General features: G+C 35.8%; 1 protein-coding gene across 2 annotated transcripts in view; it reads right to left on the bottom strand.

The window, feature by feature from the left end:
* Dach1 (dachshund family transcription factor 1) overlaps positions 1 to 27,274 on the bottom strand; it is a 392,321-nt gene that overhangs the window by 175,640 nt on the left and 189,407 nt on the right. For both annotated transcript variants that reach the window (XM_052732605.1, XM_052732606.1), the window contains exon 3: positions 8,660 to 8,821. In XM_052732605.1, the coding sequence (XP_052588565.1) occupies positions 8,660 to 8,821 (162 nt within the window). The remainder of the gene's footprint in view (positions 1 to 8,659; positions 8,822 to 27,274) is intronic.

Genomic DNA, 27,274 nt, shown 5'->3' with positions numbered 1-27,274 from the left:
AATAAAAATGTCTTTCTAACCAAGAAATCTTTTGTGTGACGCTGAAAAAAAAAATCATTTACCACTCAGTTCTGCTTTTGAGATAAAGATGTAATAATGCCATTACCTTTCATCATCAGGATCCTTGAAAATCAACACTCTTTGCTTATCATGCTGTGAAATACAAATAGAGCTAAAGGCATGGTCTGCGAGGAACTGCTGCAGCGATATTAACTAACAGATCTGCCCTTTGTGAAGGAAACCGTATCCGTTTCATTAGTGCAGACTCTAATTCAAAACTGTTGAAAATGAACTGCACATACTGTTTTAATAACAACACTCCTAATCATTATCAAACTGGTAATTCTCTCAGCACTGAATTATAAGGGTCTCTGTTTCCATTATGACCTGCTGTTAAAGAAAACCATATTTAAATCCTTCATTCTTTCTTATTTCCCAAATTATCCAGGTTTGAGAGAAGGGGAGAGGTTGTGGAATCAAGAGCATGTAAAACTGTGTCTGCCACATTATTTCATCGTAGGTAAACTGACAGTTTTAGACATTTATGTCAGCTACTGCATTTTTTTCAAATCCTTTGGTTACACTACCTTGCATTCAGTTTGAAAATTCAAGGTTCACTCAAATGACTTTGTACAATTTTTGGAGTGCTTGAATACGCCATAAAAGATTCACAGCAATAAAAATGTGAAATGCTAAGTCTCGTGGCAGGTGCAATGAGCTAAACTTGTGTGCACACTTACAAAGTGTTGACCAAGTCCTAGGGTTATTTCAAAGAATATATTGACTGACACTGGGATTATCATAAGCAATTTGAAAATAGGTATCTTTGAGCATTATGTTTTTACAAAACACAAGGTAGAAGGTGTGTAAATAATGCGTAATTAATACACATTAATAATCATAATAAGTTCAATGCCAAAAACAAGTACTGAAACATATTAATGAATCAAATAAGAGTTGCCTGGTCATAAATGAATTGAATGTGACCTGGAATATTTTATATCAAGATACTTGATTTAGATTTGGTTTTTATTTTAAGTTTATGTGAACATCACAACATGAGTATATATTATGTTGATAGTTGTCATTCCCAAAACTTTACTTGATGGAATTCTGTCTAAGAAGAACAAACAACTCAATATGGTGAGGAGCCTGCCATGCTTATGCCCCATTTAATTAAGCTGTTTTAAACCACATCTTTTAAGCAATCATAATTTCTCTCTGTGGTAAAACTACATAAATTCGTGTGCAGCCTCTTCTGCACATTAACAATATAGGTGCACAGCACCAAGGAAAAGATGTGCTGCCATCCTTTCTTCACAGTCAAAGTAAATATTGTCCACTCTGATCCATCCTATTCAATGGTTACACAATATTGTAAAAGAAACAAAGATCTCTATTTATCAGTGTCGTTGTTGTGACATATAAGTTGCACTTAGGTTCTCATTCATTTTGAAAATCACTTCAAAAAATATTTTATCTTCCATTGAGCCCTCAAAACTTGAGAAAACTTAAAGAACCAGAATGAACTGGACACTGAGATCCTTGCTATGAATAAAAAAAAGACAAGCATTAAATGACTTATCTAAGTAGCTGCATTCTTACTGGCTCCATTATCAGTAGAAGCTAAATCTTTTCATACTGATTATCTTATGTTCTCCCATGTTATTTTGTGAATATATCTGAAGGCTTTTCCTTGGCCACACCATATAAAATGTCTTATTGTCACACCAAGTTTGTTTATGTAGTTTCAAATTAAATGAGCTGTTTACCATATTCTTTACATTATCTTATTTAAGATATTTTGTAAAGAAAAATGCTAGTGATATTAAATATTTATAAGTGCATCAGAATTCATGAAAACATATCCTAATCCCTTTCTTTGTTTTAATGATGGGGTGAGTAACTTTGTGCTAGATGTCAGGCTATGAAGATGTCCTCTGCTTAGGGAATGATGTTAACCATATGGCCTATTCACAATCAATTGAATTGCAAGTCATAGCAGTCACTACACTTTTAAGAGATGCTTGTGTTGCTTTCCATTAGCTCACTAATGTGACATTTATGAAAGGTTCATAGTTGGGCATCCTTTCTTGACCACATGTAAGGGCACAAGGAATGAAAGCATCAGTTAAAGGTTTCAGGTGTAAATTGACAGTTATCAGTTCTAAAGTAGTCTACATTCTGGATGCCATAATTATGTTGGACTTTTAGGGTAGTCTTGTATCCATCCATGTTTACTAGACCCTGACTAGTAATATTATTCAATCTTACTCATCAGGCAAGAAGAAGACTCTTTCAATTTATTACTAGGAAATGATGTTAAAGTTTAAAAAGGAAAATCCACATTTAATCTGTTAAACAATAGCAAATTTCTTATGAACCAGTGATACTGTAATTGAACTGGAGACATTTTTAGAGCAAGCTTGCTGTGGCTTTTTCACCCTCCGATTTGGAATCTGCTCACAGTACTGCCAGCTTAACCAAAAAGGATTAACTCTCATATCCAACTGAGAACACAGATAATTCTCAGTAATTGGTAAAAAATGAAGATGAATGGGGCTGAGAGATAAGGAGCAATTAGCTCATCAGCAGTTACAGCTGTGCACTCAATCGGGATCCATCTCTTGAGTCTCGGCCCCTTTTAAAGAACCTAAGCAGACTAAGCACAGGACACCCCTCCCCAAAAACCCTGCTATACCTGCCCATCATTTCTCTAGTCTTCCATTCTGTTCCTCACTATACAAAGACACCTGTCATAGCATGGTATGTAAATTACTACCTCTCTTAGGACCTATGTCTAAAGCCAATCTTCTTTTTAAACTTTTTTTTATAACAGAAACCAAATGACTACTGTAGACACTCTTAAATTCCCTGTCAATCGTTTCATTATAGCAGCATCATCTGTTTGAAAATATAAGCAATTCCCTCATCTAATTATAGGAAGGATTTGAGGTTCATTAACATTGCCAAGGCAGGATCCAATGTGCAACTGCAGAGCTCTGCGTGGCGGCCTGGCTCTCAGTCTCCTTTTCTTTGCTGTCTCCAGATCTCCAAGACTTCTTCCTGAAATCATAAACTCACTCCTTTCTCCCAAAATAGACATGTGTGTTAGAAGAAAGGAAATGACTTCAGGGTGAATTAGTCTATTTCTGCAGGATATTCCTAAGGTTATTTTTCCTGTTTCAAGGTAAGGGGATGCTCAGCTAGGGAAGATATTTTGCCTCCCTCTGTGCTTGGACTTTTTGTCCTTTTAATAAATATGTTTTGTTGGTTGGAGGACTAAAGTAAACAGGGGTAGAAAGACTAAAGAACATTCTCAATCCAGCTCAAGTTCTTACTTCTGCTTGAAACTCCTGCATCCTGTTAACCATTTCAAGTTTGAGAAGAATTTCAAAAGAATCCTGTGCTTCTTACACATGACATTTGCTCAGCTTTGTCTGAACTAGCACAGACTTGCCTATATACTACAGGATTCAGAAAGACAAAATACTGAAGCTGTGAGATGACTTCATTTCCTTGAAGTAATAACAGCAGTTAAGGGGTTATGACTATAGTTTAAACAATGAGATTTTTCTTGGGACATCTGTTTTGAGATCACATTTTGAATAGATATGAACTCATTTCCTACGAAGCCAGCAATCTACTATTGTTGATAGCTGTTTACCAGTTCTATGAGTCAGATATTAGCCAGTGGCAAAGGTCCCTCTTGAATCCTCTGAGTATTTTCTAAACTGTGTACACAGTGTTTTCCTTAAATAAAATGTTGAGAGAAGAATGTATTCTTTTCTTGACTCTTAGTAAATTATGGTTCACAAAACTTTGTACTTGGGAATAATATTTAATGCATTTATTTTTAAAGGCGTATTTCCTGGTATTCTTTAATAAGGGGAGTAAGACACTAGGTTTAGCAAGTATTTGTTTAGATAACATAGCTACTCTGAGAGATGCTTTTTGTGTCAATATTTAGATAGCATTTCAAAACTTGAAGTAAAATTAAGGATCTGTTATTTTGATTAAACAAATTGTGATGAATTTAGAATCCTCAAAGATGAGTGTAATGTCAAAAGAAAAGATAAACAGATTTAAAAAAAAGAAACAGTTATGGATTCTGTCAAATTGACCTTGAGTTTGCTGGTTTTAAATTTCCCCTTTCCAATATCCTAGTTCCAATTTGCAAGCAGCATTTTTAAGCTGGTTATGCAGATCAGTTGCTAAAGAAGAAAAAATAGTCATTTATCTGGCCTATATTCTGTGGAGAGTGTTGCCACTAAAAAGAATCCAGGACATTTTTCCTTCTTATCTGGAATGTAGCTCATATCAGCCAACCTGTCACCAGATAGTACTTGATATAAACAAGAGATTGCTAAGACATCTCAGTAATCAATATCAGGATAGCTACAGTATGGAAACCCCAACCAGTGCATATCATTTGTCTCAGTATCTATTTCTATGGCCAAATGAAGCATTAATTCAAATCATAAATCTATGGTGATTTAAATCTGGGAATGAGCACCTGCCTGCTTTAATGATTTATTTTGTACATTTCAGTAAGCAGGAGATTTGTCCATATGAACTGACAGGTCACCTTCAGATGCCAGGAGCAGACTGTTTATCACCATGCAGACGAGCATCTCATCTTAGCAAGTAAATATTAAACTAAAAGAATCCAATTGATTGTGGATGAGGGAGAACGGTGACGTGGCCATATATTTTACTCAACAAGCTGATGCCTCACTTGGATCTATCCTGAGCTCCTCAACCAGTCCTACAGTCTTCATCCTCTTGGAAAGATTCAGAATCAAGGTTATCATTTAAAATCGGAATTCAAAACAATTATTTGTCAACATCAAAGATGTCTAAACCTGGTTATTTTTTTTTCTTGGCTAATTTTTAAGACTCATTATGAACCAGTGAAAGCTATCTTTCACAGGATTATCTAGTCACCTCATCAAGCCAAACACAGCCAAGTCAAGCAGAAACAAAACCTATTTTCTTGAGCCACAGGGATTTATGTATAACCAGGGAATTGAAAACAGGCACCCATAAAGGAAAGCTTAAAATGTATGCCTACCCTTGTAAGGTTAGTGATCAGAAGTCATATGAAACTAGAAATGTCTCTAGGCATGGACAAAGCTAAGTAGTAAGAATACATCAAGGCCAAGCAGAACCTCTGTGCAATTTGTCACTCCTGCAAAAACTCTGCTTGTAGGCAGATTCACAAAAGCAGTGAGGTTGAATTCTAAAGCAGGGGCTAAAGACTCCTGAGATTTCTTCTAGCATTCCAATTCTTCAACTCCTCTCCTTAGCCACTTCACAATGACAGATACTCCTGATACTCCCAGAGTATAACACATGTCCTCTTGCTGCTGTAGGCCAGTCTTTCCCATTAACACTTCAGTGACCCTTGCATACTGGGTGTGTATTCGATCACTTTTGTATTTTTAAAATGAGCTGAACTCCACAGTGTAACAAAGTACAAGGTAAGATGTTTCCAAGTTTTCTCACAGCTCTATGGCTTCAGAAGCAGCATGTACCCAGGATAGGAGGGATGCAAAGGGGGAAGCTGCTGTTGGTAGCAGTAAAAAAGGGAAGAAGGTGATTTACAGGAGGGCAGTTTTAGGGAACTGTATTAGCAAAAGACCAAACTTCAAGTAAACAATGTGAGAAGCAGACATAATGAATGACGTACTAAGCACTCGGCACACATGGTTTAATTATAACACTGTGGCTTTTCCCAGTTGTCTTGAACTGTTAAGCTCAGAAAGTCTACATAACTTTTCAAAGTCATAATCAAATTGTTATTGAGCACTTAACAGAGGCAGGAATTGTCTTCAGAGAAGCCTGGAGCCACAGAAACTGCTCAGTTCAGCAACTTCTTTGATCTATGCAGTTTGCTCTGACCTTCACTGGGTTCCTTTCTCCTTAACAGTCACTCTCTTTCTACATAATACTCATTTTTTTATACTTTCTAAATAAATATCCAAGAGTAGAGGTTTTGATGAAAGGCAATAAGAATTGCAAATTCTTAGACAATTGTGGCATATAAAGGACGGAATGAAAATGAAAACAGAACTCCCCAAATAAGCTAAAGGGGCCCCAAATATAAATAATGTGTGTCCCTTTGGCTCTAACACTCCACTGATGTGAACACATCTCTAAGTATCAGTCTTCTAAGAAGACACAAGTGAGTGTTTCTCTTGGTTCAAATGGATGTAAGTAAGATGGCTCATACTATGCTATAACACTATAGCGAGCTATCAACGAATAAGAAATGTTATTTTCCCAACTAAAATATAATGAGATATTTAAACTGTTTATATTTTAAGACATGATAATAGCCTAAGTACCTAAATAATTAAAGGGAGTTGTAATTTGGTCACTAGGTAAACGTTATTACATACTAAAAATATGAAATGCGTGTTAATGCTTAATTGTGAGTCATTTGCTTCTTAACTTCTGCCTATTGGTTTTTGAAAGCTAACTCCTGCTCGTCTGCTCAGAAAAATTAAGAGATGGTTTGTTTTGAATAGGTCCCTTTAAAAGGTATTATATTGTCCCTCTTAATCCCTACTTCAAGTATCTGCTATCAGGAATGCCTTGGGTTGTAAGTCTATTCTGAAAATTTAAAAATAATCCAGGTATCATTTGGAATAGTAACTATAATTTGTGAGTAGATTTTTTTTCTTATGAAAGAGGACATGAACACAGTCCCCAACTACACAAAGTTATGCAGTTAAAAGATTCCTTCATTTGGGACATTGCAGACATCAGCATGTCTAGAGTTCAATGGATTAGCCTTGCCCTGGGAAAGGCACCTTTCAAGATCTTGGTATCTCTCTGCCAAGTAAGCACTGATAACTTATTTTTATAAGTGCTGCAAGTTGGCCTATTTCAGTAGGCAAAGCAAAGGAGTTTTATTTTAAGACCGTCTATACTTAGTCGTAAAAAGGAGAGCATTGTAATTCTTTGATTTTGCTTCAGTGTTGGTGTGACATAAGGTATAAAATGTCTTCTCCCAACCATGAGCTAGGCAATTCTCTGCTTCCTCAGCTTTCTCTCTAGGATCCCAAGATGGAAGCACTGGTACATATCTGAGCTGATTAGTTGTAGCATCATCTCTTCCTAAGGTCCTCCATGTTTTCACTGCTCTGAAAATAGCCACCAGAAGCTACTCTCAATTCTGATGTCTTCATGAGGTCCTGCTGAGAGATTCTATTCTTCCCACTTAAGCATCAGAAATGGCCCGTTACCTTCACAGATGAGGTGCTACTTTGTGTTTTTATGTATGTTTCAAATCACTTGCTACCCTGGCATTCCCTTTTAGTGTGTGCTTGTGAGAAACTGCAATGAGATGATAATTATTAAAATTCATATTTCATCATATGCCTTTAAGTACATACTAATGGGTGGAAAGCAGAGAGCTATTGATTAACTTAAGAAACAACATTAAAATGCTGCATGAAATAGAGAAATTGATTGAATTATGATGAATTTCTGTGTTCACTCTGAGCCTTGTTGGGCAGGATAACATGCATGTTCCTTTCAGAATACAATTTTCTCTTGTTAAATTATATATTGAGCATAAATTTTGTACTTTTAAGGAAAATATTAGTGGTATAGTAACAGAATGAAATATTTTGCCACATCAACATCCAGATGACAAATATTTCATGGATTAAAAAAATAATCCACATTTAAAGCTGCATTCACAAGCCAAGTGGTTAGTCTTTGAAAGTCAATGTGTTTCATTTGGTTTCACTGTAAGTTAACAGAAGGGAAGCCAGACGATCAAGAAAAGTTAATATTATTATTTTCAAATGGGAGATATCTTCACAATGGTTGTGGATAGAAGGAATTATCAAAAATAATCCACATTTCTGGCAGCATAGTAAAGGCCTCAGTTTCCATCTCTCCATCCACAGTTTAGCTCTGTATGGTCTTCCTTGCCTGTGGTAAACAGTATTCTGAACTAAGATTGTTAAGTAATCATTTATGAGTTTTACATAATACATACATTGCTTGGGATCAATTATATTATATGACAAAAAAGTAAAAGATTTTAGTAACTCTTAGTACAGTACATTTTGAAATTGTTATTTTTGTTATCACCTATTTACAATCTCTTAAAATACCCAATCTGTAAAATATATGTATGAATGTAACATAGCAGATGTGGTTTTCTTTATTATCCATGGTTTCAGATAATGGACCCGGAATGTACCCTGTGTTAATGAGAGAAAGCTCATGCATAATCTCTGCTGTTGATGGTAATGGATTTCTTATTTTATAATAAATGTATTAAAATGATTTTTAAATGACAAGTAGGATTGAATACACACATATTTCTGTCTAATTACTTACACTCAAAATTTTATAATTTTGATTCTTAAAACTCATTTGCGATTATGAAATACATCAATTCACTACTTGTAGCATACACGGCAGTTGTAAAATTGATTCTATATTAAAAGTCATAACTTTGCCAGCTCCCTAGTGTATACATATTCGAGAGACAGAAGGAAGAATTAAAAATATGCTCCTCTCTTGATCTTAAAGCATTCATTTCATCAGTGGGTAGCCAGTGGTTTTATTCTGAAGTAGAAGGTAATTCTATGGGAAAGTGAATGTGAATAGTAGCAGTGAACATAAAACTCACCAACACTTGAGTTCATGTCCCCATTTTCAGAATCTGCTCCATGTTGGTTGTTACTGGCGTGATAGTTGCTCATAGCTTCTAATTTGATTTTCTTCACCTTCATTGCTTCAGCAATCGCTGCATTGGTTGCAGCTGCAGCCGCTGCAGCAGCTGCAGTCAGACCTTAAAAAATAAATAAATAAAAGTAATCAAATTCAGACTTTTTGTGTGTAATAGTCCATTTCTTTCCATCACATATGCAAACATATGTTAGAATATCTGAGTCCTTTGTGTAATACTGATAATATATTTTCATTCCAAACCAGCCCATGCAGCACTGACACAAGGGTCTAAATCCTTATAAAACTTTCTACTTACATATTAGCAGAAACATAACTCATATATTTCATAGGAGTGGAAATGCGGCCTGAATGAGTTTTCAAAGACACAGAGCCTGAACATTCCAGTCCCTGCTGAGCAGCCTCTACAGGTGGTAGAAAGTTGGAACTGCAGAGTAGTTACAAGACTTACTACCAGCCCCCGAGCAAGTCTCCTTCCTTACTGTAGCACACCACACTCCAGCTTTGATGAATACACCACCATTTCTCACACATGGTCTGTATGACTCACTCCCATGACTGCCCATCTTCTAGTGAAATTCTACTTACACTTTAGAGTCTTAATCCACCTCTTCCCTGGCTAAGATGATGACAGCTTGCTCCTGTCTAGAAGGACTATGTTTACATTACTGTTATGGTAAATGCTACACTGCACTGTACTTGTGTCTGCCTATGCATCTCTTTTCCTTGTGAAGTGGTGAGCTAGTCAGTGGCCGAGGCCATTTCTATGTATAGCTAAGTAACTGCAGGGTTCAAGATTTTTAAGTCTTACTGCAACTTGATAGGCCATGGCTGGCTGAAATGCATGAGAAGCCTGCCCTTATCTGAAGAGAAAGGAGGAGGAGTGGAAGTGAATGTTTACGGTGGGAGGGGGAGCTGGGAGGAGAGGCTGGGAAGAGAGGAGGGAGGCAGGGAGGGGAAAATGTGATTGGGCTGGGCGAAAATTAAATAATTAATTAATAAAAAAGAAAATACAAAAATAGTAAACACAAAACAGCAAATAATATGCTTCCACTTCTTAAGCCTATGAGTACTGGTTTCAGTGGCACAAGAATATTGTGATCACCTTAGTAACCCCATATTACTGATCACTATCGCCTTTGCTTTACAGATTATGGGATATAACACAAGTTCTAAAAGGCTATACTTAAGCCCAGAGTGACCACTGTCCCTGATTTGTCTTATAGGCTCTTATCATTCATGGATGATACTAGACATGCAGATAATAATAGACCTAACACAAAACAATGGAGCTTGAGGCCAGCTTTTGAAGTTCAGGATACAAAAGCCACTGATGATCTGAAGTTCAATTATGCAGATAGCAAGGAAAGGATTTTGAACTGAAAATGTCTTATCTTCTCAGTATGTCAACTTTTACCAAGTTTCATTTCACCATTCCTACCTGGCATGGCCCATCTGAAAAAAGTTATGTAATGTGGGAAAAATGAACAAAGTCTCCTAATTCTAGAACTTTAGCCATCTAGGAGAGGAGACTGCATCTTTCCCTGTACCCATCTTCTCTTCACACCGCTGCTTGAGAGATTCCGAGCACTGTGTTCCAGCCTTCTGAACTTATCTGTGCGATTTATTTCCACTCCCAGTTGGTAGAGAGAATGAACACCCTGCTTTTCCTTTCCTCCCCGCTAATCATCACTCCTAGTTACCACAGCAAAAAGCTGCTGCCCATAGAATTACTTGGAAGTCCTGGGAGAAACCTTTGCTATGTAATCAGTGCATAGAAGACTCCACCTTCTTCTTAGATCAGTGCAAAGAGGCCTTGACCACGTTCACCCTAACGCAATAAGTCTGCAGATCAGATCTTTGCTCGAAAAACTCAGAACCACTCCTTAAAAGGCATTGATCTGAATTCAAAGAATCCATCTGGGTTTAGCACAGGCATTCGCTGCCTTTTAAGTCCCAACATGAACAGATTCTCTCATCTTCCTATGATTGAATTTTCTCCTCAATTACTCATTTCCTTCAAAGAAGTTTCAGAACATTTTCTTTCCTGTTCTCTTTAAATCCTCTTTGTGATTCCCAGAAAAAGTTTCTTTCCTTGATGTTTGCCTTGTCACCAATGTGAACATCTTGTCTGTCCCTTTCCTCTATTTCCTGGTGTTGACTTGGCACTAATTTACGTCTCTTTCCGAACTATGGCTTGGCCCTATGCTACAGGAGGATCTAGAAATTGCATTCAAAATATGAAGACTTAAGATATAATTACGTACTAGCCTACAAATTCCAAATAGCACAATACTTAATCATTCAAATCTGGTCCTAGGAAAACCAATGAATTTATTTTTTTGGCAATAGTTTCTTCTTCTGTAAAAACCATTATGAACCCAAAGAGGAAATATAATGATCAAGTAAGAAAACTATACAAAGAATAACCCATAATACTCAGTATGGACAAGGAGTATTGTATATACTTATTCTTCTGCAAGCAAAATCCAAGTGTTAACTTTCAGTAGGAAACTTCTTTACCTAGTCCCTTATTTAGATTATTTATATTTATTTACATTTATCTTAACCTTCAATTATTGTAACCACTTTTAGTAATGTTATTAAATTCTATTATTGCAAATTTGTTTGAAACTTTTTCCAAGTTTTACAATTCTAATAGAAATGCAAAAGGTGTATGTGTCACAATCAACCATACACACACATACACATGAGTGCATGCATGCTATAATCTGAGTAACACACAATTTAGCCTTCGAAGTTTACCTAAGTTTTTTTTTTTTTTTAACACAAGTAGGAAATTAGGGTATATGCAGCAATTACAAACCTTTGGTTCAACTAATGCTTCATATATATATTTGCATCTTAAATTCAACTAATTTCCTCCATGTCCACTACCACTACAATTGCAAACTTCTTTATCTTATTCCATAAAGTCCTGCAATACTTTCTTTTTAGTGATCTTTTCCAGGGAAAAGAACACTAGTTGGTTATCCAATAGCAAATAATCAGCCCTGAACACACATACAAATAACACTATACAGACTGAGCAGGTTATATTTTGGAATATGTATTTATATATGTATATATATGCATAATTTATCAAAAAAGAGGCTATGAATTTAAAAAGAACAAGGAGGGGGAAATGGGAGGGTTTGAGGGAGAAATAGGAAGGAATGAATCATGTAACTATATTATAATCTCAAAATATAAATAAAAAAATTTAATACAATATAGTTTTAATTATATTTACTCTCTTCACCCAATTCTTTAAAGATTCAGCCCCTATTCCTTTACCCACACATCCTGTTTTTTGTTTATAAATGGTGGAATCTAATTTGTGCTAGATGTGAAAGCTGAAGGTGCAAGGAACACACACGCACACATATGTGTATATATATATATATATGTATATATAAATTTGCAAATGACATGTGCACATGTGTATGACATACATCCAGTACAACCTGAACAACTGACAATTTCCCCACATGTAATGTTTTATTCATAGTAGTCAACCTGGCCAGAGAAAATGAGGGCATGGTTATAATATTCAATGTCTGCTGTTATAATCAAATTTAATACTTTAAAGCGTCACCAGGGTTCTTTGTGCTCATTTCCCTGACAATCCATGTAGAAACATCCCCAGTGCCAGATTAACTTCTGTGCCCCAAATGCATAACCCAATTTCAGTTACCCAAATCAACGTCACTTTCTCTTACTAAGGTCCTTGGACATGCTGGTCTGATTTTGTGGGAAAGACCTGTGGTTCCTTGTTCCAGGCCTACCTATGACACCTTCATAGGATGACTTAACTCACTCAAGGAAACAGGCTCAAACCCCTGATGATTCACTCATCTGAGAAAGACTTTTCAATCTTTTAGGAATTATTTCAAAATTTAGTCTTGTCAAAAGCCATGCATAACCTTACCCAGCCTCTCAAGCAGGATTAGTGATGAACATTTTTTTCTCCTCATCCCAGTTGAATAGGAATTTGCCTTCCAAGTATGTGTCCAAACCATTATGGAGCTTTCAAACTAAGCACATGGCTGCATCATAACTATCTACAATTCTGACTCAGAAGGTCTGAGGTGGAGACTCTGAGATTCTGCCCTTGCTTATTATAATTTTAATACTACATATACCATCTTGCCATCCTTCTGTGTAATCTGGAAAGAGCAACACAATCCTTTGATGTCTTTCTATTTTATATGAGAGAAGATGATGTGGCTAACAGGATGTGGGAATTACGGCTACATCCCTAGGTGATATTATTAAGAGAATATGGATAGATTCTTCGTATACTTACACCAAGTGTTTTTATTATCATGGTGTTTGGTGCAACCTGTCACTGAATGCTAAAGTCATTCTCATACTAGATCATTTGGAGAGCCACAAGGAAAACATAGCAGTTATTTTGGCCATGTCAATAAAAGTACATGACCACTTTACTTTGGTGTTAGATTATATGTGAATACATGAGGGATAGCAATGTCATAATTTAATGTAAAATGTGACTTTTCATAGGTTCCTTGTGCCTAAGGTTTGAGTGGATCACAAGCCATTTGGCAGCCCATTACATCTATTATAGTTCCCTTTGGCTTTCAGTTGCCCTTTCATTTCAAATCTCCAAGGTAATTCTCAAATCCCTTGAACCTTATTGTCTCTAGTGAAAGCACTTTGAATCTCTCTGTAGCCTCAGATAGAGGTTGTATTGTATATGTTGCTCACTAATTAACTTCCTTTTAAAAAGAAAAGGGGGGAAAATTAATGATTTACAGAATGCCAAGAATTCAACCCATGACGTGTTTTTATGTACCAAAGAATTATTCTCTGGTGGAAACACCAGTAACATTTAATATCTACCTTATTCTTTCACCCCCTCTAAAGTACCCGAGCTCTGTCTGCCTCAGACTCATGGAAACTTGCTTCCCCTGATTCCATGTCTCACTCCAAAGTGCCTTAAATTTTCACATGGCCACTTCATCTAGTTCTTCCCTATCAAAACAACTAATTTTCTTTTCAGAACTAGTCAACTCAGTATCTCACTGGAAAGGTGGGAGGTGGGAGTTTCAGAAGATTCCTTTAATACTTTATAAGAAATATTTTAAAGAATATATAGATGCTTGGTGAGAAATTCACACTAAAATTTACACAGTGTTTCTGTGTTTTAATGAATGGTTATTAACCGTGTGGAAGGCCATTGCAATGACTTTCAATAGTGAGCATTTAAAAATCAACACAGAAATATATACTCAAATTATCTATCTATAAAATGAGAGGGAACAGCCAAACTAAACCAGCTGGTTGAAATGCAAAATAATTACATCAAAAACAATCAATAGAGATCTACAGATAACTTAAGGTGGACAAATGAATGAATGAATGACCTCTTATAGTAAGAAATAATTAGCTCCATGATTCATGAGTTAATGAATGATGTCTTACAGTGGCAAATAATTATTAGCTCTTGATTTCATTCACTAAACATGGTAAACCAATGTCAAAGGTTTTAGAAAGTAGCTCTTTGGCCATCTTGGCACACCTTTTGATTCAGCCATCCAGGTGATCAAATCTTTCATAAAATCATTGAACCTGAATTTCAAATACAACATCGGGAGTCTAACTTTAGGAGGGGAAACGGGCTTTTAAAGGCATCCTCCTCCTTTGCAAAGAGAGCAATTATTTTCCGCTTTCAACTTTCATTAAACTGCCTTTAAATTTTTTTAAATACCATTAAATAATCCTGATCACTCTTTTAAAAAAGAGTAAGTATCCCATTATATTTATTTCAAATAAGTTAGTACCCTTAGTTATAAGTAGAAGATTACAACTGTAGATTATAAATATCAATAAAGAAGACATATTGCTGTCAAATCCTTTCTCTGATCTGTTTGTTTGCTCATTAACTTGAAAAGTCCAATCTTTGATCTTTGGTTTCAAAGACATCAAGATGACTTCCAAATGTTTGATATGCTGTCTGCTTTTACATTAACTTCCATATAAAATGCATTTCTCAAATCCTAATGGTTGAAAAATCACGTTAAGCTGAATAGATGGTATGTATTCAAATATTCCATATAGCCCACTATTTATTAGTCTACGATGCTTACTCAAACCTAAAAGAAACAAGTTTAAACATGCAAGAAATTATGGTCAAGGGTAGTTATTAATATTCTGGAATTGATAGGTTATTTATGTCTGGCATTCTTTCCACTGATTATTCAGGGAGACAGGCGGCTTATAAATATCTCATCACTCCACTGTCACAGAAATTTCATCGACAGTGCTCATGCACAGCTATTAGCAATATGAATCTAACCATTACAAGAAGGAGGAAAATCGAACATGTGGCATTAATACGCAGTCCTGGTTCCTAACCATCTGATAGGCAGATGGTGTGAAGCAGCTTCTCCAGCTGAAATGAAGGGGCACATCATTTAAAGGCTTGTTTGCATTCTAACTGATATCAGTGCCATATTGATATACACGATGCATCATGGCAGGATTTGAACAATCTAGTTTGCCTCAGTCATAAATGTTTACAGCCTTGTTTTTTAATCTTATAAGCATGTTCAGAAGAGTGTATTTTTAATTTATGAAAGCTATTGTTTACTTCTGTTGAACTAGAAGATTAGTAGAAAGCAAGAATATTAAATTACTTCAACCAGAGCAATATAACCAAGACAGATGAATAAAATGGGTTTCTATTTTCAATAAGGATGTTAGTAAAGGAATTTTAAAATTAGTCTAGGCATTTTGTGCATTAAATACATTTATTCATTTAAACCTTCCAGCTATTTTTTCCCCAAGCGGCATAGAGAGGAACTTAATGCTTTACACGGTCATTCATTTAAAACTCTCACTGTGTGCAATTAATCTTGTCTAACAACTCAATTCAGAAAGTAAAACATCAAAAAGCAGAGTTCAATTCAACACTCATTACTGTGAGGCAATCTTTCTGCTCCTGACAGTTCCTATAGACTCTGAAAAGCTACGTGGAAGGTGCATTGTAAGCTCCATATGAGTTTGAATTACAACTCAATTGAAATCACTCCAAGACATAGAAGAACTCTTGGCTCAGTATAACAACTTGAAAACACCTCTCTCTCTCTCTCTCTCTCTCTCTCTCTCTCTCTCTCTCAACCCTACTTTTTTCTTACCCTTATTTAAATACCAGCTGATCAAAAACTGACACTAATCTCCAGTTATTTTATTTCTTATTACTTTCTAAATAAATTAAAAATGTGATTGAACCATGTCTGTTCTCATCTCGAATGCTTAAATAGCAGAAATTATAAGCTACTAGAATAAGGAACATAATTGTGCATCTGGTTAAAGTGAAGTTTTCAGCGTGAACTTGTCTCTTAATGTCCATTAGACTGACTTTCTTGCCCTTTGTAGCACATTTGTATTCTGTGGAGAAAAGGAAAATTGATCCCCGAGGCCACTAATGGAAACATTTTCTATACCAGTTTTCAGTTTTTCAATTGATTGAATTAGATTTGAGAAATGTTTAGACTAACAATAACAACCAAAAAGTCCTCAAAAAGTTGCATAAACATATGGTAAGAAACATATTATCCCCATTCTGAGTTGGCGTGTCTATTGATACTGTTATTTTTTCAGGTATTATTTTGGCAGCAAGGAAGCAGGGTGAGCGATGGGATGGGTTGGGGAGAAGGAACTTGGGAGGGTTTGGAGGGAAGAAATGGAAGCAAGAAAGTGATGCAATTATATTTTCATTAAAACAATATTTTAAAAGAAATTATCATTAAACAATTAATGACTGATAAATAAATACCAATATTAACATTATTTTATGGAAAGTTTAAAATTTCTGTTACCCTGAATGAATGGATTAGTGTAGCAGTGGAATCAGAGGGTCAAACACCCACCAGGGGGATGCCATTTGGCCATGAATAAATCACTGAGCCATTTTAATGGAGGCCTTTGAAAAACTCACCTTCTGATTACTGACTCAAAGAAACAGGATAAACCAGAATGAACAAAAAGGGTTAAATTACTATAATTGGGTTGAAAATTCTACTGAAAGTAGATTTTGCTCATGTGTGGAAGGTAAACTTAGCCTGGTGTGTATACCTTTTACTCATCTTCAATACATTTCCTCTAGAAAATCATTTCAAAGGCACCACTTGGGGATTCAACTTAGAAAGCACAGGTACTAGACAATGGTAACAGGAACCTTTGTGTTGTTGATGATGAGATGCAGGGACAAGGAGAGTCATCTTTTCCATAAGATTACACCATTGAACGATGGCAGGCCAAGCCCAGTTCTTCCAGGTCACATTTCAGACCTGAACCCACTGAAGATAAAGGTAAAGGGAACAAAAGAAAATCAAGCAAACCACGATGGTTGAAATAAGATGCATCTCTTTGCTTCAGAGCTTATGGATTGCATGGGGAGTAAAGGTTAGACAGACAAATAAATGCACAAATGTGTCAGCTGACTGAGAAAGCTGATCCAATTCTCAATGACAGTTTCATAAAATTCACAATGTATTTGCTGGAAAGAGAATCATAATTCACCTTTGTGTACAAAACTCTTTTATCTGTGGTATTGGCGAAAAGCAACAATTGTAATATTGCCTGACTCCTGTATCTAGTGCACAGCCCAGGAAAATGAATACTGTGTTTTGTGTAATTTTAATACTGTATTAATTCTCTTTATACACAATAACTGAAATAATCAAAATTTCACTCTGATTTTTACTGACACACACTACACTATATCTTACTTCTCTATTTCTAAATGAATAGGCATTAGCATTCCTTGTCTCATTCTAAGGCCCAACATTTCTTCTTACATTTATGGCCATCAAACAAAATGACTTAGTAATTGAGCCTAGGCAGGTGGTTCTAACTAGCATGGATATGTCTGACAGAGCCTGACATTCTAAAAAGATATTTTCAAAGAAGTAACTCGATAATATATTGCAGAGCAGAGCTAGGTATAATAATTGATGAGCAAAGTAAAAATGTCATAAGCATATTTTTCTACAAAGGTACAATCTCACTGGCATTTGAACTTAAAAAATCATTTTAAAACTTCTACTTTGTCTCAATATCCTTTAATACTTTAATTAGTCCCTCTTTCATCTTTGTACTTCTGAAAGTGCATGTGTACCCTTTGTGGATCTTCTGTATTACAGTTGGTGAGAAGAGAGGAGAAGAAAGGGGAAGGAAGGGAGAGGAGAGGAAGGGAGATCCAGATCTATATTTTACATTTAAGTTTTGTTTAGAGAAAATTATCCGAAGACTTCAAAATACCTGAAAAAATGGGGACATAAAAGATTTCTGATATGGCAACATAAATATTTTCATGGAAAAGACCCATGAAATGTATATATTAATGGAGACACATAATATAAATATTTATGGACATTGTTTTTTGTCTTTCTCAAAAAGAATTGAGTTCAGGGTCAAGGTGAATTGGGAACTTTTATATCTCCCATCATTGAGTCACATACGGTAAGTACAAAGGGGGCAACAGTCAAGACGACACATGCCACACTCCTTAGTTTTTAACTTCTCGAGGGTATGTCAGCATTTCCTGAGGGACACAATCAGCCTGTGAGGTGGAGGTTTTCTTCATTTGTTTGTGAGGAGGAGCTGAATGGTGATAGTGCCTAGAAGAGCAGGTCTCAAGAAGAGCCTTACCTTTGGACCTTGGGGAAAAACAATTCAGATGAATTTTGAAAGAACAGACCCCACCCAGTCCAAGGGATATGGGATGTTGAAAAGAAAAATGAATGTGGTCCACGATCTGAGCGAGGTGTCAGGCTGAGGCTAATGAAGTCTTTGTCTTGGCACAACTTTTTAATCACTATGAATTTACTTAATGCCTTGAATGTGTCATAGGCAAATTTAGCTTGATCACAATATGACATTGTTGCTTTTCAAGAATAAAAATGTACTCTTATAAAGTCTGATTACCATATTCCTCCGAGCTCACCCAGGAAAAGAGCAGATGGGTATTTTATTATTCACATCTCATTTTTTGCTGTAAAATATTTTAATAGAAATAATGTTTAATTCTGATAAGAAAATAAATATGATCCTGGTAATTTTGAATTATTTGTTGTTTGTTAGTATGTTCTATTTGTTTTCAGAGTAACAGGGCAGCAAATACTTTTCTTAGCATGTTTTCGCTTTGAGACTAACATCCAGGGTTATACTGATCCAATGACTTCTCCTGACCTAATTTGTTTTGTGCCATGAGATTCTATTATAAGAAACTAAATCATTGCAGTAGATTTATTCACTTTAAATAATTTAAGCTAATTGAAAAAGAACCAAACTAAAACTAAAACACTTTCTTAGGCATTCAACTTCTGCATGTCAATTAGTAATTTAAACAATCCACTAATTACAGCAGCTTTACAGGGAACACGGAGTGACTGTATGTGCACATCCCTCTGTCTCAACTGAGCTGAAGGCACAGGTAAGGAGCAGGCCTGACTCATAAACACGTGCATCTCTTCTGTAGAGCATTCACATTCCAAAGAAGTGTTTCCATTGATGGATACTGGAGATTGTTCTCATTTTTCCCAAAACTATTTTCCAACTAATACATTTTAAAACATAAACAGCTACCTAAAAAATTCATTTCTGTTCACCCTTTGACAGTTAGGACATTTCAAAACCTATAAAGTGACTTGAGGGAAATGACAGTCATTGCATTGTTATTCAAATGTGTTATTACTATTACTTCATAATAGTAGGAAGCTGAAATCCTATGACTTGACTGAAACAGGAGGCTCTGCTTAACATTACTGTATTTTATTTATGTTTCTAAGTTAAGGCAGCTAAACACTATCATAATTTAGCCATGTCAACATATCCAGAAAATGTTATTACCAGTTTCCATTCAACTCTACATCTTGATGTGCATCTGTGAAATTAGTGATCTTTTTCCCATGAATTTATTTAATGGGCCCACTCAGTTCTTTGTATTACCCAAAATATAGGGCCTCATGTGTATAACCATCTTGTAAGAGTTTCTAAAGCTTTTACTTGCAGTATTTCACCAGAGAACTTTCTGATGAGAATTTTTTTAAAAATTCAAATGTACTTTTATCTTAGAAGTAAAGTCTTTTGCAATATTGCCGAAGTGCATTGTGAATAAAGACAACACACTTAAGTGGGCTTCCCCCGCGTTAAATGGCATTCATCTTTTCAAAAGCAATAGCTTCTCAGGCCACACGAGTCTCCTGCATTATTCATTTCATGTGCAACCTCAACTGGACCATAAATTGTTACTTTATCTAATCAAAGGAGACTTAACTCTACAGAAGGTCAAAGGTTTAATTTTGTGAAGTATTATCTTACGCTATGAGTTTAACCGAAAAAATAGAAGAAGAAAAACAGCCAAGAAGCTGGTACTAAATGAGCCTTTATTGCCTCAGGCATTGGCCTAGTTAATAAACTTTCATTGAAGGTTTCTTTCAACTGTTACGGACAATGAGAGGGGGAGAAAAATCTTAAATTACAGCCATGTGTGACTTTTAAAGCAGTCATTCTTTTTTATCTCAACCTCCTTAGCTCAGGAAAAAAAAAAAAAAAAAAAGACAAAGAGAGATTGTCTTCAGTCTCTTAACCAAAACTGTATGTTTCTAAACAGATGAAAAAGTACAGATAAACTTTTCAAGAAGCAGAGGTCGACTTTGAACAACGTAAAAAAAATACATTCTTTAGGTGTTGAATCTTCAAGACCAATCTCTGAAGCGCGCTGTTAAACTACAAAGAGGACAGAGAAGGCATGAGTTCTACTCCACGCCTCCCACTCTTGCTCTCCTGCGTAGGGATACATCAAGCCTTATATTTCCATCATTGCCCAGGGCCCATGCCTGCTTCAATAGTAACGAAAGGCATTACAATTATGATGCCATCTACGTATCTTCTAACCTTCTCAGGCAGACAAATCCCCCTTCTGTCACATTCAGAAATACTAGCCGCAAAATGTTTAATTTTTCGATAGGCAATTAAAAGTTTTAGGAGGAACAATTGCATCTGTGTATCTTACCCTTTCAACCAATGATCTCTCTGCACTTCTCTTTTTAACATTTGCTGGAGGAGAGAGTAAGCCACGTTCTTGCAAACTATGGTGGATATTCTCTCTTTTTTTTTTCCTGAGTCACCTACTCCTTCAAAGACATCTTGATCTACACATTATTACATTAAAAGGGGAAATTTCTGTGTCACCTAACTGTGGTTAAAGGAGGAAACAAGGGTCTCTCCCACCTTCGAGCCTATTCTGGAACCCAAAGAAAAGATAAAGAATCATACCTGCACCAGTCTCACTCCCTAACCACAACATGCTCCCCAGGGGATTCACCAAGAAGCATGCTACAGAACTTGCATGCCACTTCATGCCTTGGACATGTCTCCAGGCCAGAACTTTGGCCATCTGTGGATCTGATCAGCATGGCGGTGTACTCTAGCTGCAGCAGGTGAAAACACGCCCAGGTTCCCCGCTAAGAGCTGTTTTCCACACAGGTGGGAAAAAGGAGTCTTACTGCCCAGAAGAGAGAACCATGGGTGCATAACAGCGCTCTGCTTCTTTCTTGTCTTTACTGAGGATAGCAGAAAGACTTCTGAGGAGGAAAAAATGCTAGAGATTCAAGACACTCGAAATTTTTATGAGAGGGGGAAATAGTCAAATTCTATGTATATTAGCAGAAACCCAAATTTAGAACTTCTGGCCATAGTTTTAAATCTGGGTGTGAGAATCTGAAGCAAATTGAGACAATTGATTTTTATGAATGGAAAGAACATTTCAGAAGCAATGAGTAGGTTTCCCAATGATGCAAAAAAAGTCCATAGCATGCTACAATAATGTTAGCAGTAGGGGAACATGTTTGGAATGATTGATGACATGAAGAGTTTTGTTTTGGTTCATTTTTTTTGCAACACTTTTCTTTTCTTTTACTTTTTTTCTATCTTGTACACATGCATGTGGTCAGCGAGTGTTGTAAGAAAAAAGGGAAGAAGTTTGAGGAAGCCTGGCTACTTCCTAGAAAAGAAACACAGCACTGTTTGATTGTACAGTTATATGCATTTGTAGCTGTAAGATTTGTTAAAAACAAGGACAGTCATGCTTCAAAATTACGGTTCTTTTCTCGTTTATTTATTACTATATTTTTTTGAGAGAAAATGTTTGATGCACACTAGAAAATGACCTAGAGGTCAGAGAAGCCTGGGAGAGAAACAAACTCAGGTATCTCAAGTTTAATTCTTTCTTCCATTAATCAAAGTTTTATGGGTTTGGGAAAGTTGTGCTACAGAGCATAGGGAGGATACAAAACAAGACAGATCAAGGGAATTCAAAGGATTTATTAAATGTGCAGACAGTAACTCAGACTGGTGTTTTAGCAAGATTGACTCAATTAATTAATTGTAGCATTGTGAAACTCTAAAATGCTCAAGGAACGTGCTCTTGCCTGCAACACAGCAATGTAGCAAAATACTTACAATCTTCCAACCACCAGGAGCTTTTGTTGGTTTTTTTAACCTAATCCACAGCTTGACACAGATCCTACAGTAATGGAACACAGTTTCTGATGGAAATAATATCTAAATATTGCTGCACTAGCCTGGTGGCTTAACAGAAAACTGTGTTTCTGAAACTCAGGTTGGGAAGTGAATTCAGGTTGGGAAACAGACTCATCCCCTCAGCTGTGGCTTGAGAAGTTTTCAAAAAAAATAAATCCTTTGGGCCGGAATAAACCTTTTCCTGTTTCACAGAAGCAAAGACTGTAAGACTTCTGCCATAGGGTTTTTTCATGCAATGACTCAGTCAAAGGAAATCCTTGTCTTTGGCCACAAACATTATGAAGACAACACCACAGACAGATCAACGTGGAAGCTATTTTGACATTCAACAACAGACACTTCAGAAGTCTTATTTCATCTAATACATCTCAATTTGCAATGATAAAAATGTCAAGCTAGAATGTTTCTGTAAGTGGGGAATAAAGACTGGAGAGATGGCAGCGGTTAAGAGCACCACATTACTCTTTTTGGAGACTTGCATTTGAGTCCCATGACCCATGTCAGACAGACCTCATCCTCCTGTAACTCCAGCTCCAGAGGGATCGAACATCTCTGGCCTCTTCCAGTACCTGCACTCATACACACATACCCACACATATACATAAATAAAATGATTTTTTTAAGTTTTTAAAATGAGAATAGTATCTGAGTGTGTATTTATAGCAATAAACACACTCATTAAATGTAAAGACCATTGAAATAACAACTTTTTATAGTATATTCTCATGAAGTCCATGAAACAAACTACAAAACATCAGTATTCAGGAGCCTAGGAGAAACTGATAAAAGTATAAAAATCAAAATGAAGGCATTACATGGGCTTGAACTGATAATCAATCTACACATATATATTTGGATCCCATGCTTAAAATGTTTAAATAAAAGAAAAAAACAGGGCCTAGTAACTCTCATCTGATTTACTGAATAAAATTATAAGCATCATGATGGTGACCGTTGGCTAAAATCCTAAATGTTGTGAATAGTATCACAAATTTAAAGTCTTGGTATTTTTTGTTAGTACATTACAAAGCATAAACAGAGACACGGGGGAGTGGAGAGGTGGAGAATAAAATAAAAAAGTTCTCAAATTAAATAGTGTCATTTTGGGGATACAAGAAGAGTTGTCTTAGCATCAACAAGTTTGAAGTGCACAGTTCAGTCTGGATAAGTCTTTGCATCAAGTGTCTAGAATTCAAATTTATACCATATTTTCTTTATGCTCTGCTGGACATAGTCCCATGTTACCAAGTTGTATGTGACAATTCATCCTGCTGATAAAATTTACAAATGAGAACATAATCATTCTATATGCTTAATTTCTCCTTCAAAGAAATTTTCCCAGGTGTGGTCCAAAAGATCCTCTCTTAAAAAGCCTGAGCCATACTCATACTATCTGACATACACAACAAATAATAGACAAAGAAGGACCATACTTGGAACGGGATATGGCTCTTTTGTTCCTGGTGGAAGGGAAACATGAAACCTTAAAAATCTAGGATACCATCAGAAAGGAAGAGATGAGAGGTAAGGTAGGACAAAAATTATCAAATCCTGGGTAGAAAAATAAACCCTATTGCAGAATAAAAGAATGTATCAATGACTAATATCTTTAAAAATAATGAAACTTACTTTGCCATTTAAAATAGTCCCATATTTTAATGCTTATGCATTATACCAAGTTTATGTGATGGACAATGTGTATCTTTTAGCTCAGAAGATAATACTGTTTTTTTCCAGTTCTATATTTCCTCTCAGAATGAAAGTCTTGTCACATTCTTTCAAAAAAAAAGTTTCATAAAACTCTGTAGTGACCTTGATTTTCACATTTAGAGCCACCAGAACAGAAATGTGAAATGGCACTCAATGCTTTGTTTCCTTTGTCACGTTTAACTGGAAATATTTATAGAAAGAGGAATGTGATCATATACCTACCAAATATATAAAATAATGTGTCAAGACTCAACATTTCTGATACTGCTCATACTATTTCAGTAATTATCCAATTATCATTAGATTACCAGATAATTAAATATGCACAAGACAAGGGAATCTGAACACCAAGGTCACTTTGGAACAACATCAACTAGGCATCTCAATATGTACATGTGTTTATTGTCATGTCAGTGCTGTTTGATTTCTTCATTTATATTGTTCATAGCACAAAAATTTAATATCCAGCGAAGAGAAAGAAGCACCGTGAAGCACAGTCTTCTGGGTGTGGTATGGCCAGTGCACTCAGGAAGCCCCTGCATCTGTAGTTACAAGACGTGGACAACACTACGCTGATCACCATTCATCATGGATCGAGAACATGCCAACGAGGCTTCACTCCTTCCTAAAAGACTATTGGCAGTTAATAATTTCTGGAAGAGGGGTTTTATTTTCTTCCAGGTAAATGTCCAAGACTCCAGAACTCCCTGCCCATGTTCACATAAGCAACCCCAATGAAGATCAATGGATTACATATACAGAAATAGTCTTAAGAAGAAGAAAGCTTGAATTGGGTAGAGAAAGGGTATAAGAGAGTAAAGGGGATGAAATGGCTGAAAAGGTGGTTGAAGAAATCACTAAAATTCATGTGTATATGAAACTGTCAAGGAAGGAAAACAAATAGTGTGAAGTAACAGAAACTGGACAAGTATACATACAAAATCTACAATTAGAGTCCCAAATTTTCTCTATTACGAGGAGATAAATTCTGCAAGATCTGCCTACGTTAGCTAACTTTCTCACAGCTGTGAAAATATAGATCATGTTGCCCGGTTCTCACAGCATTGATGAGAACACTAAATAGCATGGTATATATAAGAGCTGAGGGACACAGGTGTTGCAGAATAGCACCACCACTTCTGGTTGCAATCATCTCAGCACAGCAAAACTTTCTTTACCAGTTTGCCTCAGTTTTCCCACTGTTGGTAAAGTTGCTGAAAGCTGGAGCAATAAACTGACTCTTTCAACTCTATTTTCCATGCTTAATAATGGGATCAAACTTCTCACAGAGAATCTTGTTGCGAGTACTTAATGGATGGACACTGGATCAATCGTAAAACTACTTAAAATCAGGATCTTTAATTTTCCAAGAGAGCATAAACAAATCATTAACTCTCTTGAAGAATGAGACTGATAATATTGCCCATATGTTTGGCAATACGGATGGGAGTATTAAATGAAGGAGTATATTTAAGGACTTCAGTTGAATTTGTAACACTAAGCACTCCATAGAGGTAAAGTATTGTTACTGTTTTTGCTGGAAGATACTAATATGAATAATTAAACACTAAAGAAACTAATATTGAAATGATATAAATGGAATTACAATTTATGATTGTAATGGTTAATAACTGTTGTCAACCTGACTGAAGCAAATGATGCTGAGCAGATCGATCAGGACAACAACCCTCTGGTGTGTATGTGACATGATGTCATTTCCTGAGCCAATTACATCATAAGAGCTTTCACAAAATCAGGGCATTTATCATGTTATGTTGTAGTCATAATCCTATGGTATCATTGGGAAGTCATGAAAAGTAGAAGATGTGGCCTGGTTGTAGAAAGCAAATCATTACAGGAGTGTCCTTATAACTACATCTTGCCCTGGTCTCTTCTTGAATACTCTTCTGCTTCCTGTCAGACAGGAGCTAAAGAATTACTTCCATCATGTATACCCATGGCTATAATGGCCTTCTCAAATACATGCTACCCAGTATCTCTGTACTGATTTCTCTTTAGCTGAGAGCCAAGATAAATCCTTCCTGCCTCAAGCTGTCCCATCAGATGGTAAGAATGGTGAGAAAATAAACTAATTATTCTAGTAAAAGGGAAAGTTAATCGTATAACAACACAAGAGATGCAATATTGTATTTGCATTATCCATTTCATTATACAAGAGTTAATGCTAAGGCTACTTTAATACAAGAAATACAATGTGATAAACTTAAACCAAAAATAAAATACAGTTAAATGGTTAGGAACAACATTGCTCTAACAAGAAAGGATAAAGTCATGTATAAAATTCAAATTTTATATATAAAATGTATGGATATTATACATTTTAAATGTATAGATATTCTATATTCTGAATATTAATCTTCAGTCACATAAATAAGTGGTAGATATTTATACTGTTGTATGGGTTGTCATTTCACTCTCTTACGGTCCCTTTTTCTTTACCAAAGCTTCTTAATTTGACATAACTCCACTTGCCCACTTAAAAAAATATTATATTTCATTGTATCAATATATGCAATCAATGCACATTCATAAAAGATAAACTAATTATAAGGAAATAATTTTGAAGAATTAGTCGAACTTATGTGTCTCCAAAACTCTATGTGTTCACTAAGTTATCGGTTTCCTGGAGTTAGTTGTGGGTTGAAGCCCATCTTCTCTGACCACAGAACTGTATTGTGATTTAAAGCTACAAAGTATAGCCCATGCTTCCCCTGACTGCTTCTAATTATGCACAGTCAACTTCTTGAAGATATACCTGATTGTCCTAAGTAATTTTTTTCTTTTTTTCTGCTCACTTTGAAACAGGAATTGTGTGGGTTAAATAAAGGAAGACACAGAGTTGGGTAATATAACTCTTCCTTGGATGTTCTATAATAACAGAGCAACAACTCTCAAGGTCATAACAGTGATGTTTCTGTCCCTGGTTATGTTGCTTTTCTAGGCATTAACTAGTTTTGTTGTACAGTCTCTAGATTCAAGTGATTCTGGATGTGTTCATGACTGTACACACAATAGCAACAATTCAATTTGTCTAATACTTTTAAAGAAAAATATTCCAGAAAGTTGTCTTTCCAATTGTTGTATAGCTCTAAACATCAAATTTCAATTGTGTATCAATCAATTACCAAACAAAAGTTGAAATATTTTATCTTCTAAATGGCTCGTGTTAGGTAAAAAAAATATATATATATATTAATCTAACAGATTTACAGTTTTTTGCACACAAAGTAGATGATATCATTCAAGCATG

Source organism: Peromyscus californicus, unplaced genomic scaffold (assembly GCF_007827085.1).
Source record: "Peromyscus californicus insignis strain IS unplaced genomic scaffold, ASM782708v3 Scaffold_12__1_contigs__length_115047231, whole genome shotgun sequence".
Taxonomy (NCBI): Eukaryota; Metazoa; Chordata; class Mammalia; order Rodentia; family Cricetidae; genus Peromyscus; species Peromyscus californicus.
The sequence above is the reverse complement of the archived record's forward strand: the minus strand, read 5'-3'. Positions and strand labels throughout refer to the sequence as shown.